Genomic DNA, 13137 nt, shown 5'->3' on the forward strand with positions numbered 1-13137 from the left:
AGGAGGGGCTACACTCCAAGTAGCTTTTAGGGAGGAAATGCAAATAGGTCCTTCCCCCACCTAAAAGTCAGTTACCATTTTATTGAGTGCTTTCGTGGCATTTTGTGATCGCAATAACTCCTCTCTGCAACCCTGGGAGGTGGGTGTCCCCTCCATTTTCCTATGAGGAAGCCCAGGCTCAAAACACCTGCCCCAAGTCAAACAGCGAGGAAACTGCAGAGCTGGGATTCAAACCCAGGTCTGTCTGCCCGGAGTCTGCTCTAAAGGAGTTTTGCTTGGGTTTCCCTGGTTCAGGGGCACGTGGGCACGTGAGCACGCGGGCCGGCGGGGTGAGGGTGACGGCGTGAAAGAAGCCGGGCCGCCAGCCCTGCCGGGTACTCACCCATCCGTCGGGGCTCAAGAAACTCAAAACAGGCGCTGCGGGCCTAAGGCCCAAGCCGCTCCCACCTCCGGCTCGGACCAATCTACCCTGTAGGTCTTCGCCGCCCCGCCCAATACGCGTCCGCCCCCGGGCTCCTCCCAACAAGCGGCCTGTTGATTGGCTCTTATTTGCCGTCCGCCGTGTTGCCTAGCAACCGGCCTTCGAGGACGCGTCTGACGGGCCTCCAGGCCTCTGACTACCAAACTTCCGGGCTCTGTACCAGCTGCGTTCGCTTCCGACACCATGTCGGTGCGGACGCTACCGCTGCTCTTCTTGAACCTGGGTGGGGAGATGCTTTACATCCTGGATCAGCGGCTGCGAGCCCAGAACATCCCGGGAGACAAGGCCCGGAAAGGTGAGAGGGACCAGGCCCGCACAGCCAGCCCCCGCCCCCGCTCTCGCAGCCAGAGCTCCCCAGCCAGGCCCCTTTACAGACTGACCAACACCCCTGCACCCTGCTCTCTCGTAGCCATGGACCTCTTTCACAACCCACAGCCCCATCCAGGCAGAGCCCTCATGAGCAAAGTCCCCAAAAGATCGTTTCACCGCGGAGGGATTTAATACCCCTGTTGGATATTATTAGGGAACCTGACCCCCCCCCCCGCCATTTACTCATCCCCTTAAATTGGAGATGATTTCCCAATCTCTCTTGACAACCGGTCCCTCCCAAATGTGGGAGTCCCAGTGGCCCACCACCTGGCGACACATTCTGCTAGTCCGAGCATCTTCTTTCCCCCCAGGGAAGCTTCTGAGCCTCCATTCCTCTGTGTGGTATCCTCCTTCATAAACTGGAGGCCAGTCTTGCTAAGTTCAGAAGCTATTTCTCGAAAGGTGAGGTTCTGAAGTAACAAAGATAAATAAGAAAATAGAAGACAAGTTGTAAATCTTTTCCCTTCACAATTGTTCGGAGAGAATGCAATTGTGGAAGTAATGATATGAGAGCTTCTAAAGTGTAAAATGTGCCTCCTGTGCACAGCACATCTAACCCCAGAGGAATGGCCACCCAGAACTCTCTGCCACCCCTTTTCTCTCCCTTTTTCCCCCTCTTTACAACCAACAACTGTTTTCACCAAGTTTCCTGGATTAACTATGAAGGAGATATTATATTTCAAGGTAGAGGAAGAAAAGTTGGTACAAAGGTAACTGACATGGCCGCTGGTTAAAACATTTATTCTATCCAACAGTTTCTGTATGCTCCATTGATGTTAAACATGCAAATTCAGATGTTAAGCATACATATTCAGATATTCACTACTGTATCTGTGCAACTGAGTCCAAGTCCATGCATAAAGAGATAAAAGAACTCCCTATAGCATACCTCCTCCATTCATTCTGTACGCTGCTGCCAGTGAGCTTTCTAAACTGCAAATCCGTCCACACTTCCTGCTACTTGAAACCCTTTGTCAGCTTTCCACTGCTCTCTGGATGGAGGCCAAGTCCTTGGCAGGACATTTCAGGGCCCTTCCTGATCTGACCTCTGTCCACCTCTGCAGTCCCACCTTTCACCACTGCCTGCCTCCTACTGTGTATCTTAATACCAAACTGCTTGTAGGTCTCCATTTAAAGCATGTTCATTCGTGTTTGCATGCTAGTAATTCCCATTCTACCCCACACCTCCCATTTCCATGCTAGTTATCCCCTTGCATCCTGCACTATTCAGCTTAAGAACCATCTCCCTCTCATCTCCGCATGGGAAAGGGCCTGTGCATACTCCCATAGCACCCCAGTGTGTCCCTCTCTACCTTATCGCTGGCCACATTATACTGAAATGGTCTGTATATGCGTCTGTCTCCCCCATGTGATTGTTTTATTCATCTTTGTATTCCAGCACCTAGCATAATGCCTGCAACAGAATAAATCAGTGCTCGGTAAATGTTTGTTGAACTGCTGTTTTGTATGACATTGCCATTTCTTCCTCAAAAGGGTTCTGTTTTTCTTGGCGCTATGTTATGTGATTTCATCTGGGCTATTGGCACTAGTGAGCTGACAGGTAGTTCTTGGACTGGTAGTCTACATCTTGGAAGGCAATGTAAATTAGCAATTAAGAGCATGCTCTCTGGAGTCATACAGATATGGGTCCCAATTCCAGTTTTGCCATTTAACTAGTTGTGTGACCTTGGAGTGTAACCTCTATAAGCCTGTTTCTTTCTCCATAAAAGGGGAATAATAATATGCACTTTACAATGAATTTGTAACGATCGAATGAGGTCATGTATTTAACACGTTTAACCCAATGAGTAGCAGGTGCAGTCTTTCAGGAGGCAGTCTGGGCAAGACCCTGTGAATACTAGGGGACCTGCTTCCTTTGCGTTCAGGAGCTGCAGTCCTTCTGGGTTTGCTAGATACAGCTTCAGGGAGTTTCAGCCACCTTTCATAATTCACCTTCACACACTCATTCCTTCCACAGTTGGGTTGAGTGTCAGATGCCATGTGAGATGCTGGGTGGAGCCTGATGCAGCCCTTCTGCACATTCACTGGAGGTAGGGCTTTTGATCAGTCTGTCCAGTAACTGATTCTAAACCTGGGGGATATGTCTTCCTAATACAACAACAACAAACTTTTTTTAAATTTATTTATTTTATTTTTTTGACTGCATTGGGGCTTCGTTGCTGCACGCGGGCTTTCTCTAGTTGCGGCAAGCAGGGGCTACTCTTCATTGCAGTGCGCGGGCTTCTAATTGCGGTGGCTTCTCGTTGCGGAGCACGGGCTCTAGGTGCATGGGCTCAGTAGTTGTGGCACACGGGCTCTAGAGTGCAGGCTCAGTAGTTGTGGCACACAGGCTTAGTTGCTCCGCGGCATGTGGGATCTTCCCGGACCAGGGCTCGAACCGGTGTCCCCTGCATTGGCAGGCGGATTCTTAACCACTGTGCCACCAGGGAAGCCCCAAAAAACATTTATTAAGCACTTACCATGTACCATAGATGTCTCTGAACACCTTAATCCCCACAACTATCTTATCATATAGGTAATAGTCCTGTCCCCATTTTACAGATGGAGAAAGTAGGCTAATTTGCCCAGGCTAATTTACATAGCTAGTAAGAGGAAGAGTAAAGGATTTAAACCCAGGTCATCAGACTCCAGAGCTCATACTCTTCACCCGTATCCTTAACTGCTGCCCTGTACTTCCATACCCGAGGGGACTGTGTCAGAATCTTTGTGGGGGGAGTGGGGTAGGGAGGGGACTGGAAGATTGGGAGGAGACAGAGAGGTTTGAAAAAAAAATACAGTATAACCACTGATTTTGTAAAAGAAATGACAGAAAGTAGTTAGTTGATGAGGACCTGCAGAAGACAGAGCGAGAAAGCAGGGCAGAGAGTGCGGGATTCAAAACATCGAGAAACACTCATCTCTTCCACCACTTAGAGTTGGCGTAGCTGCAGGAGCAGGGGCCTCTGTGACAAATAACCCTGCACAGAGGCCTATAAAACACCAGACACGGTAAACTAGTCCTCATTGAAGCTTTGAATGGAAATCGTATTTCTTCTAGATGTTTTCACTGCCTTATACAACTAATTGGTCTCCTGGAGGCCATCCTGCTCCCACAAGGCCAGTGCAGATCTTGCAGTTCTTCCCCACAGTGCAGCCTCTAGTTTAGAATTCAACAGAAAGGAAGTGCTCTCTCTGTGGGGCAACTTTTGAGTGTTGCATATTGAATGCGGTCCCATGTTTAAGCAATCGCGAGAATAATAAAAGGTGCCTTTGCCTCACTCCCACCCTCTTAAAGATACTCATCAGTAAGACCCTCTTACGTTTTGTCTACGTTCCTCAGCTGACAAGGGGAAACTGAGGCATGGGGCCATTAAGTGATTTTCCCAAGATACGCAGGTCACAGCGTAGTACTGAGCAACTGAATGCCGTGAGGTTCTGTTTTTATTTTTCTAGTTCCAATTTAACAGGCAGCTCTGGATATCCTTGGGCCTACCTCCCACTCAAAATATAAGTAAAGTGGAATTGTCACAAACAAGTCATCTGGAGAAATAATAGAAAAACAGGGCATCCTTTACCTTCCCCGGATCCTCAGGAGGAAGTGGGCCCGGAGCACACAGCACGACAGAGACCTCTGCTGGAGCTGATTGTCACTGCCTGCGGGAGTGCCTGGTAGCCCTGGGCATGTGTTAGCCAGCTCTGTTTTGTCAGCAGCAGGTAATCACTGTCCCTTAGGGTAGGTGAGCCCCTGGCAGCCCCTCTGTTCCCAAACACACCTTCAAGAGGGTTGCAGCTCTATCTCTCTGAATTCCCACGAGCCTATCAGGCAAGACCACCTGTAAAATAAATGCCACGAAATGATAGAAGATGCGGACATTATGCCAAAGAAGCCAGCATCTGCTTTAAGAAGGCCAGACTCTTGGTGCTGCTTCCCCAGTGTTTTCTCTCCTAAACCCTGTGGCTCTTGTGGGAGAAAGATGATGAATTTTCCCAGCGGAGTCTGACATTGCAGTGGGAACCCTTTGCAGTTAGTTAGGACATGGCACTGGCTGTGCTTTCAGGCCAGTCTCTTCGAAGCTGTTGGTATTGTGTACTGAAGGCACATATATGCTTTGCTTATAACCTCAGAAATCACCTCTCAAACAATCTAGTGCAAATGTTTCCAAACTACACCAAAATACAAAATGTTTTTGAAATGTGGATGTGTGTGGAGCTCTGTTTATCTGTGGGTGGTTTCTCTAGATTGTAATCTCTCCCAAAAAATTAAGGAAAAAAAAATCACCATCTTTTATGGATGGTGTCCAGAGTTCTGCAGTAGAGAAAGCAGAATTAGGAGAGAAGCCAGCTAAGTGCCTGATGTGTCTGTTTCATCCCCACAACAACCCTACAAGGTAGGTGCAGTTATCATCCCCCTTTCACAGATGAAGAAACTGAGGTTAAACAAGCTGTTTGAAGTTATCTAGCTAGTAAGTGGTAGAGCCAGGTCTCAACCCATAAAGGATCTTGATTCTCACAGGTTTCTCTAGCCAAGTACATTTTTCCTTATTTGGTCTCTTCTTGGCATCTCCCTGACTACCTTTGTCCTCAGGAGCTTTCTGTATATCGTTATTTCCCTCTTTTTACATGGAAGCCATGCCTCTCTCTATAAAAAGTAAATCAGAAACAAATAGACTTTTTCCCCTATTAATTCACATTTCAAGTTTTTTTAATTTGAGCGGTTCTGTCTGTACTTGAGAAAGCAAAATCTTACAGTAATAAGAAAATCTGGTTGTGAAGAAAGAAAATCCTTTCTCTCCCTGTTCTTGGGGTTATTCTTCCTTGTGGAAGTTAGTGTTTTTAAAAGCCTTGTATTGAATGATGTGTATTTTCAGAGTGTTAGAGGGGATGACTTCTTGAGCCTTTCAAGATAAACCCCAGGGTAGCTAGTCCTGCTGAGCTTCCTCTCCTCCTAAGCCACCCTCTGTAAGATAACAGCCCCCCTAGGGCTTTTTTGGAACTTGTTGTTTAACCATCATCCTTTTAAGAGTTTCAAATGGAAGGCAGAGCATTTGCATTAAACGTTAATGCAAACATGAAAACTAAAGTTTCATAAGCCAGGTAATTGGAATTGGTATTTTTAAAGCCTCATTGAAAATAACGTTCTTGCTTCATGAACTGGTGTTTTCTTTTTATATGCTTCATGTAGATGAATGGACAGAGGTGGACAGAAAACGAGGTATGCTATTTCGGGGCTGCATGTATTCAGTCTGCATCCACAGGTTCACCCAGTCCTTCATCAGCGGGGCTTAAAGTGGGGCCACTCTAAATATTTCCAAATAAAAGAATAGGTGTGAGTTTCTCTTTAGCTGAGACATCGGTTATACATTTGAATCTTTTACTTAACCGAATACAGAGTGGAAGATGAAAACCAAGGAAACATTGGCCAAAGGACCATATTGCACCTGAGGTATTTGTCCCTTTTCATCCGTTCCAAGCTTTGCAAGGATAGCTGGAGCAGTAGCGATATTTCTGGATAGGCTGTCCCATTTAGTCATCCTTAAAACAATTCTGTGACAGCATCGTGAAGCCTAAGAGCTGTTCTGCTTAGCACACGGAGATATCTGTTGAACAACCGAGAAAAATGGAAGTCTATGGCTGCATGGCCGCCGGGATTGCGTGCAGAAGGCATGACACGCACGCACTATGGCCTTATCATGCCAAATCTTCAGTTTCCTCTTCACCTACAACTAGCAGCAAACCTGAAAAAGCTGTCTATTCCTCAGAATAAAACCTTAGCCTTTCTCACCTTTAACTGTCACGAATATCTTCCATCATTTGACATTTGGGTATAGTTTATGCACGTCATAGCCAATGTCCTCGATATTTTAAGTGCTCTCCCCACACCAAGTATGCTGAGGAGATAATGTATATAATATTTAAGAGCACAAGCATTAAAATCAAACAACCCCATTCTAATTTCAAGTCCACCGTCTGCTGTGTCATCTTGGACTTTAATCTTTCTAAGGCTCAGTTTTCCCCCTTGACAGAATTGGATAATAATTCAGAGCTGTCCTGGGGTTTAAATGAGATAATGCATGGAAAGTTCTAAGCCCAGTACTTGGAACATAATAAGGCTTCAAAACATGGTAATCATGCAGAAGTAGTAGCTTCTCTGTTTTACCCTTGGTTCCAAGTTGTATGTTCCCATAAACAATAAAATTTGCAGCAGAGGTAGCTGATAAAAACTCAGTTGCTTTCATCAAGAGAATTATTTCATCAGGCCAGCCTCAAAGAAAAGCCCAATCGAAGTGGTTGATACTCTTTTATGATATTTCACAACCATCTTTCACCACTTCTCTTGAGCAATTTTTGGCCCACCTCTTGACGCACAGCAGAACTTCAGGTGAGAAGTATGGATTTTGAGGACTCTTCATGTAAGTAATTGAATCACTGGAATTTATCTTCACTTAAGCGTCCAAAAATAATAAGCAGAACCTGACTTCATAATCTGACCCTGGTATTAGAAGCCTGTTATGTGAACAACTCAGTTGTTGACCCTTCCAGTGCACCTGTGAAAAACCACCCCACTCCCTGGCTTTAGTCTCCTGATGAAATCTGGCTGCTAGCACATTCCTGCCTCATGAAAGTATGCAGAGCTCGTGAGAGTGCCAGAAACCAACACCGGCACCAACTGACAGATCGGGTTAAAACTATTTCTCAGGTTTAACTTGAATACGGTGCGGGCTGCTACTCTTGGGCAAGGACAAAGTTTACTTCCTCTTTGTGCCCTGCTGTTCATCTCAGTGTCTCGTACTCAGCAGGCCTACGTCAACCAAGTGCCAGGTGAAGCACACTGTGAGATATAAGCATGTTAATTTGTGCCCCCAAAGAATTAAGTGAAAGGTGGGCGCTCTGGGTGCCAGGGCCCAACAGTAAAACTGCCATTTCCTCTTGGGGACATTTGTGTTCACTGCTCTGCCCACAGGGACAGGGCCTGTTGTGCTCTCTTTCCAGCAGGAGAACTTTCTGGAAGTTCTCGTGCAAGGAGCCATGGTGATACATAGCTTATTCACTTCCCCCCAGGGGAAAGGCTTCGTTTTGCTTTTTACTTTGCCAGAGTGGCTAACAATCACCTTGGGATTGTCTTTCCTTTAGAGCTGATTTATTTGAGCCTAAGCTAATTTCCTAGGTTCTGCTAAAGGCTCAAAGACCCTAGGGACATATTGCAGCCCCTAGGGGAATGGGAGCTCTTTGTAAGCGTGAACATAATCAGAGCTGGTGTGATTCTTTAACTTGAATTCTTCCTCTTTGGCACTCCTCCCTGGCCTACGTACACCTATGGAAAATTCTTCAGATTCTCTCTTCTGAGGCTTTATACGTGTCTTTCCATTTGTAGCTATTTCCTTGCAAATTCTACATGTTATATAGGCTGTGGTAAGAAAAATGTCAGAAAGCCCAATTTATTGCAGGTCCTTGCTTGGGTAGGTCAAAGGCAAAAGGCTGTGCTTGAGGCAAACCCAGAAGAGTTCATCTGTCTCTAGGGAGACAATGGGGAAATGTTAGTGCACATCGAAGGTAAGCTGCCCTGGGTTGGAACTGTCCAGTGTGAGGGATGCCCTGTGTTGGTAATGGATCTGATGCTTCCTCACTAATGGGATGGAGTATAGAGTAAAATCCAAAGGTCAAGTGTGAGTTCAACACTTCTGGAAGGAGTCTGTTCTTTTGTGTCTTGGGGGGGGAGTGGGGAGGGAGATGTTTCCCATCCCCCTCTCCCCTCTCTCTGTAGCCCTTCCATTTAAAATTTAAGTACAACTAGCCCTCAGCTCCCCGCTTCTCCCCAAAACTGCCCTTTGAGATACTTTAAAATGCTGGCCTGAGCCCTCAGTGTACGTCTATCAGTTACTTACAGGTTGAGAGGGTGCCCGAAATCATGACCTTGCCTTCACTCTCTAAGATACAAGGCCACAGCCAGTCACCTGGTGTGTCCTCTGTGTGGCAAGAGAAAGAGGCGTCTGTATCTTTCAGCAATAATCACCCAAGTTTGATAATTGATTTTGTATAATTATGTTAAGTAACCAGTTTTCTTTCAAATTTTAATTACTATGAATGTATAGTCTCAGCATCCATATACCCTCACCTTTAGGCAGGAATATATCTGGCTTAATTAAGAATAATCTGTGTTCAACCATACCCGTTCTTATTTCTTGTACCAAAGGGTTTTCCTAGCCCTCAACTAATGTTATTTGAGTAGCACAAAATATCTAAATGAATGAGTGAATGAAAAACTAGAATTGTAGAAACTTTGGTTTGCACATGCCTTAGGACCTTTTATTCTCACCGTATGGACATTTTCCATCTGAACAACAGTATGAGACATATCACTACAGTATAATATCAATATTATAGATCATATATAGAAATTAAGGCATCCTAAAATGGTGTTTATCTGAAGTACACATCTTATAGAAACATTAGAAAAGTTTTAATCTCTAACCAGTGGGTAGACTTGTCTATTTTTGTAAACTGTTTTGCAAAAAAAAAAAGAGTCAATTACCATTATAGGTCCCATTTTTATAAAATTTAATTTTGAGTAAAAATTTTATAAACTTGCTAAACAAACAAAACAGCATGATGCTGTTTATCATTTTAAGGTAGAGCTCTAATCGAAAAGAATCTTTTTTAAAGATTCTAATAGGAATCTATTTTAAAGAAAGAAGAAACTTATCCCCTATCACCAAGTGAGATAATGTATGTAAAAGTGGTTTGTAACCGTTGAAGCACAGCGTATTTTGTACATTGTCACATGTATGTTTGCCCTGAGATGGTCTCATAAAGCACTCCTGACCCTGCTTTCTACTGGGACACCTGTGTGGTTTCTCCCCAGGGAGCAGATCCCACCAAACGCATCCACATCCCCACTCTACATAGGCCCGGTTCCTCCATTCCATTCATACCCAGGGAACATTTCCTGAATAAAGCTTCCGCCAGTACCTTGTTCAGCTGCATCTTCTCTTGTCTCTACAGTTCTGAATGACATCATCTCAACCATGTTCAATCGAAAGTTTATGGAGGAATTGTTCAAACCCCAAGAGCTCTACTCCAAAAAGGCCCTGAGGACAGTCTACGACCGCCTGGCTCACGCCTCCATCATGAGACTAAACCAGGCCAGCATGGATAAGGTGAGCAGACAGCTGCCTCTGTCCCCTGGGCTGCATTTCTTGTGGATGATCACAGACTGGAATCAAATAAGATGACGTATGCAGTGGTGCCCGGCATAAGACAGGCACATGTAAACATGGGTTGTTCTTGAGTTTCAAGTGGGGAAGGACCTCAGAAGTCATCTGCACCAACCCCTGTGTTGTTTATTCCATTATGTCACCCAAAGAGTGTGCTGATTTGCATGTCCATGTTTAGGAACACCTTAACCCAATACAAGCACCCAACCCTAAAAGCTTTAATTCTGCTTCTTCCTTAACAAAGCTCAGCTCTGCAAACCAGGCATTTTTTTTTTAAAGCAAATTCAAAACTGCTCAGTCTTTATTGGGTTGGCCAAAAATTTCGTTTGGGTTTTTCCCAAAGATGTTACGGAAGATGTAAAGATGTAAGATGTTACGGAAAAACCCAAACGAACTTTTTGGCCAACCCAATATTTATAATATATACATATCTGTTTCTTTGCGAAACCAATTTTTGGGTACTCTAATTTTAAAAGGAATAATTCCAAATAAATAATGGCAGAGAATAGATAAATCTCCTGTTCATAAGAATTCCAAACACTTACATAGATACTCTGCCCTCAGGAATAGAGAGCATAACTCCCCACTGCTTGAATGTAGCTGCACTTGGTGACTTCCTTCCAAAGAAGACAGTATGGAAAGGAGGGGGAAAACAGCTAACTTCTCAGTGGAAAAACATGGCAAATATTACCTCAACCAGGTGATAACATCAATAGTGATAAGCCATGTGGTGGTACCCTGATATGATGCAATGAGGATAACACTTTGCCTCTGTGATCTTCCTCCCAAAAACCCACAACCCCAGGCTGATCATGAAAAAAACATCAGACAAATACCATTCGGGGGTCATGTTACAAAATACCTGACCAGTCGTCAAAGCTGTCAAGGCCACCAAAAACAAGGAAAGCCAGAGAAACTGTCACAGCCAAAAGAAGCCTAAGGAGACATGATGACTAAATATAATGTGCGATCCTGGAACAGAAATAAGACATTAGGGTAAACTAATAAAATCTGAATAATACATGGACTTCAGTTAGTTTTTAAAATAATGATAATAATAGTTCCTTTTCAAGTCCCTTCATTATGTGAATTTTTATAAATCATGAGGACTGACAGTGGGTGCCAGGTGTGCAAAAATCAACAGTGTCTCACTGCTGGTACCTGGAAACCTCAGAGAGACAGACTGCCTTTAACTATGCCCTCTTACTTTCTGCCACTTACCTTAAGAAAGTTACTTGCTTTCCCTGAGCCTCCATTTTCTCATCTATAAGATGGGGATAATAATAGCTACTTCATCAGTTAGTGGGACGATTAAGTGAGAAACATAGATAATAATGACACAAGAAGGCCTGGCACATAGATGTTCGATAAATGTTCGGTATCTTCTCTTCTCTGCTTGTTCCTCTCCCTCTGCCTTTAAGAAAGTTTAGGTTTCCACTGAGAAAGGACACAGAACTTGGAATAAAAAACCCTGGGTTCAAGTCTTCTTTCTACCAATAGCTCTGAGACACAATTGACTGAATAACTCATCTGAACTTTCATTCCTTCATCCTATACCTGTTTTTATCCTTTATTCCTAGCACAGTGCCCTGTACACAACAAGTACTTAATGTTTTTTGGTTTTTATAAATTTATTTATTTGTTTATTTATGGCTGCGTTGGGTCTTCGTTGCTGCGTGCGGGCTTTCTCTAGATGCTGCGTGTGGGCTTTCTCTAGATGCGGCGAGCAGGGGCTCCTCTTCGTTGCGGTGTGCGGGCTTCTCACTGCGGTGGCTTCTCTTGTTGCAGAGCACGGGCTCTAGGCGCACAGGCTTCAGTAGTTGTGGCTCACGGGCTTAGTTGGTCCGCGGCATGTGGGATCTTCCTGGACCAGTGATCGAACCCATGTCCCCTGCATTGGCAGGTGGATTCTTAACAAGTGCGCCACCAGGGACGTCCCAGGTACTTAGTGTTTGATGGTGATGATGGAGAGTCTTAAATCTACATCTCCAGTATCAGACACACCTGCGTGTGCGTGCATGCGCGCACGCACACACACACACACACACACACACACACACACACACACACACACAACCAGGCTGCTCCTGCTGTATGCCACCTTCTAAGCGAGATGTTTATCTGCATGTTGGAGAAAGGGGATCGTGTAGAGGGTTCTAGCACTTGCTTCAGGATCTGACCGTCTTTAGTTGCAAATCTCACCCTACTACTAAGTACCAGCTATGTGAAATTAGGCAAGCTTCTTCATTTTTAAACTTGGGATAATACGTACCTCATAGAGTTCTTGTGAAATTAAAGGGGTCAGTCGAGGCCATGCATATCCACGTGCTCGCACAGCATTCAGGTGGCTGTAGTTTAATTCCCAAGCCCACCTCAGATGTGTCCATACCTTCTCTCCCAAACTCCCCTCCCTCCGTCGTAGCATCATGTATCTCCCAGGCACTAAGTTGGAAATGCTGTGGTCCTTTTGGACAGCCCTCAGATCGTCTCCCGAATCCAGTCAGGCGAGCACCATGTACTGACAGCTTTCCTCCTGAGTGTCACATGCTCTTCTTTTCCCTTCCTTATCCATCCCCACCATCTTTATTCCAGGCCTTCCATCTGGGTCACTCCAACAAAATTTCTTTCATTCATACAATCAGTAGATGTTATTGCCACCCTCTTAGGAGCCAGGCACCAGCTAATCCTCCCCACTCCAGTCTCTCCCTTCTCTCGCATCTCATCATGGCCAGAGTCACCAATCTCACTTAATTACTACTTTTATCACACCAGCACAGAGCATTTCAGTAGCCCCCTAATTCCTACCACATCTAGTCTAAATTATCTTGTCCATCTTTCTAAAACCTCTAACATTCCAACCTTGCCGTACCCACCTTTATTTCCCACCACCCCGAACACAAACCATCCCCTCCAGTCAGGCTGCTCTACTCTTTCTCCCAGGAAAATAGCATGGCTATAGCTGCCTCCAGACCCTCACGCATGCTGTTCCCCTCCACTAGAATGCCTTTCCCCTCCCTCAGCCAGCTGGAACCTTGCCTTGAGTCTGTAGCAGGCCCAGTTCTTCCACAAAGCCTA

At 45.1% G+C, this 13137-nt stretch overlaps 1 protein-coding gene across 1 annotated transcript in view; it reads left to right on the plus strand.

Annotated features, from left to right (window-relative positions):
• The first annotated feature begins 312 nt into the window (after nucleotides 1-312).
• Nucleotides 313-13137, plus strand: part of OSCP1 (organic solute carrier partner 1) — a 29589-nt gene continuing 16764 nt past the window's right edge. Inside the window, exons 1-2 of the mRNA XM_022575252.3 lie at nucleotides 313-776; nucleotides 9851-10005. Coding sequence (XP_022430960.1) covers nucleotides 665-776; nucleotides 9851-10005 — 267 coding nt within the window. The 5' untranslated portion in view covers nucleotides 313-664. The remainder of the gene's footprint in view (nucleotides 777-9850; nucleotides 10006-13137) is intronic.

The sequence above is a fragment of the Delphinapterus leucas genome, chromosome 1, assembly GCF_059928025.1.
Source record: "Delphinapterus leucas isolate spDelLeu-1000000601 "Yukka" chromosome 1, BTC_Dleu_Yukka2, whole genome shotgun sequence".
Lineage (NCBI taxonomy): Eukaryota > Metazoa > Chordata > Mammalia > Artiodactyla > Monodontidae > Delphinapterus > Delphinapterus leucas.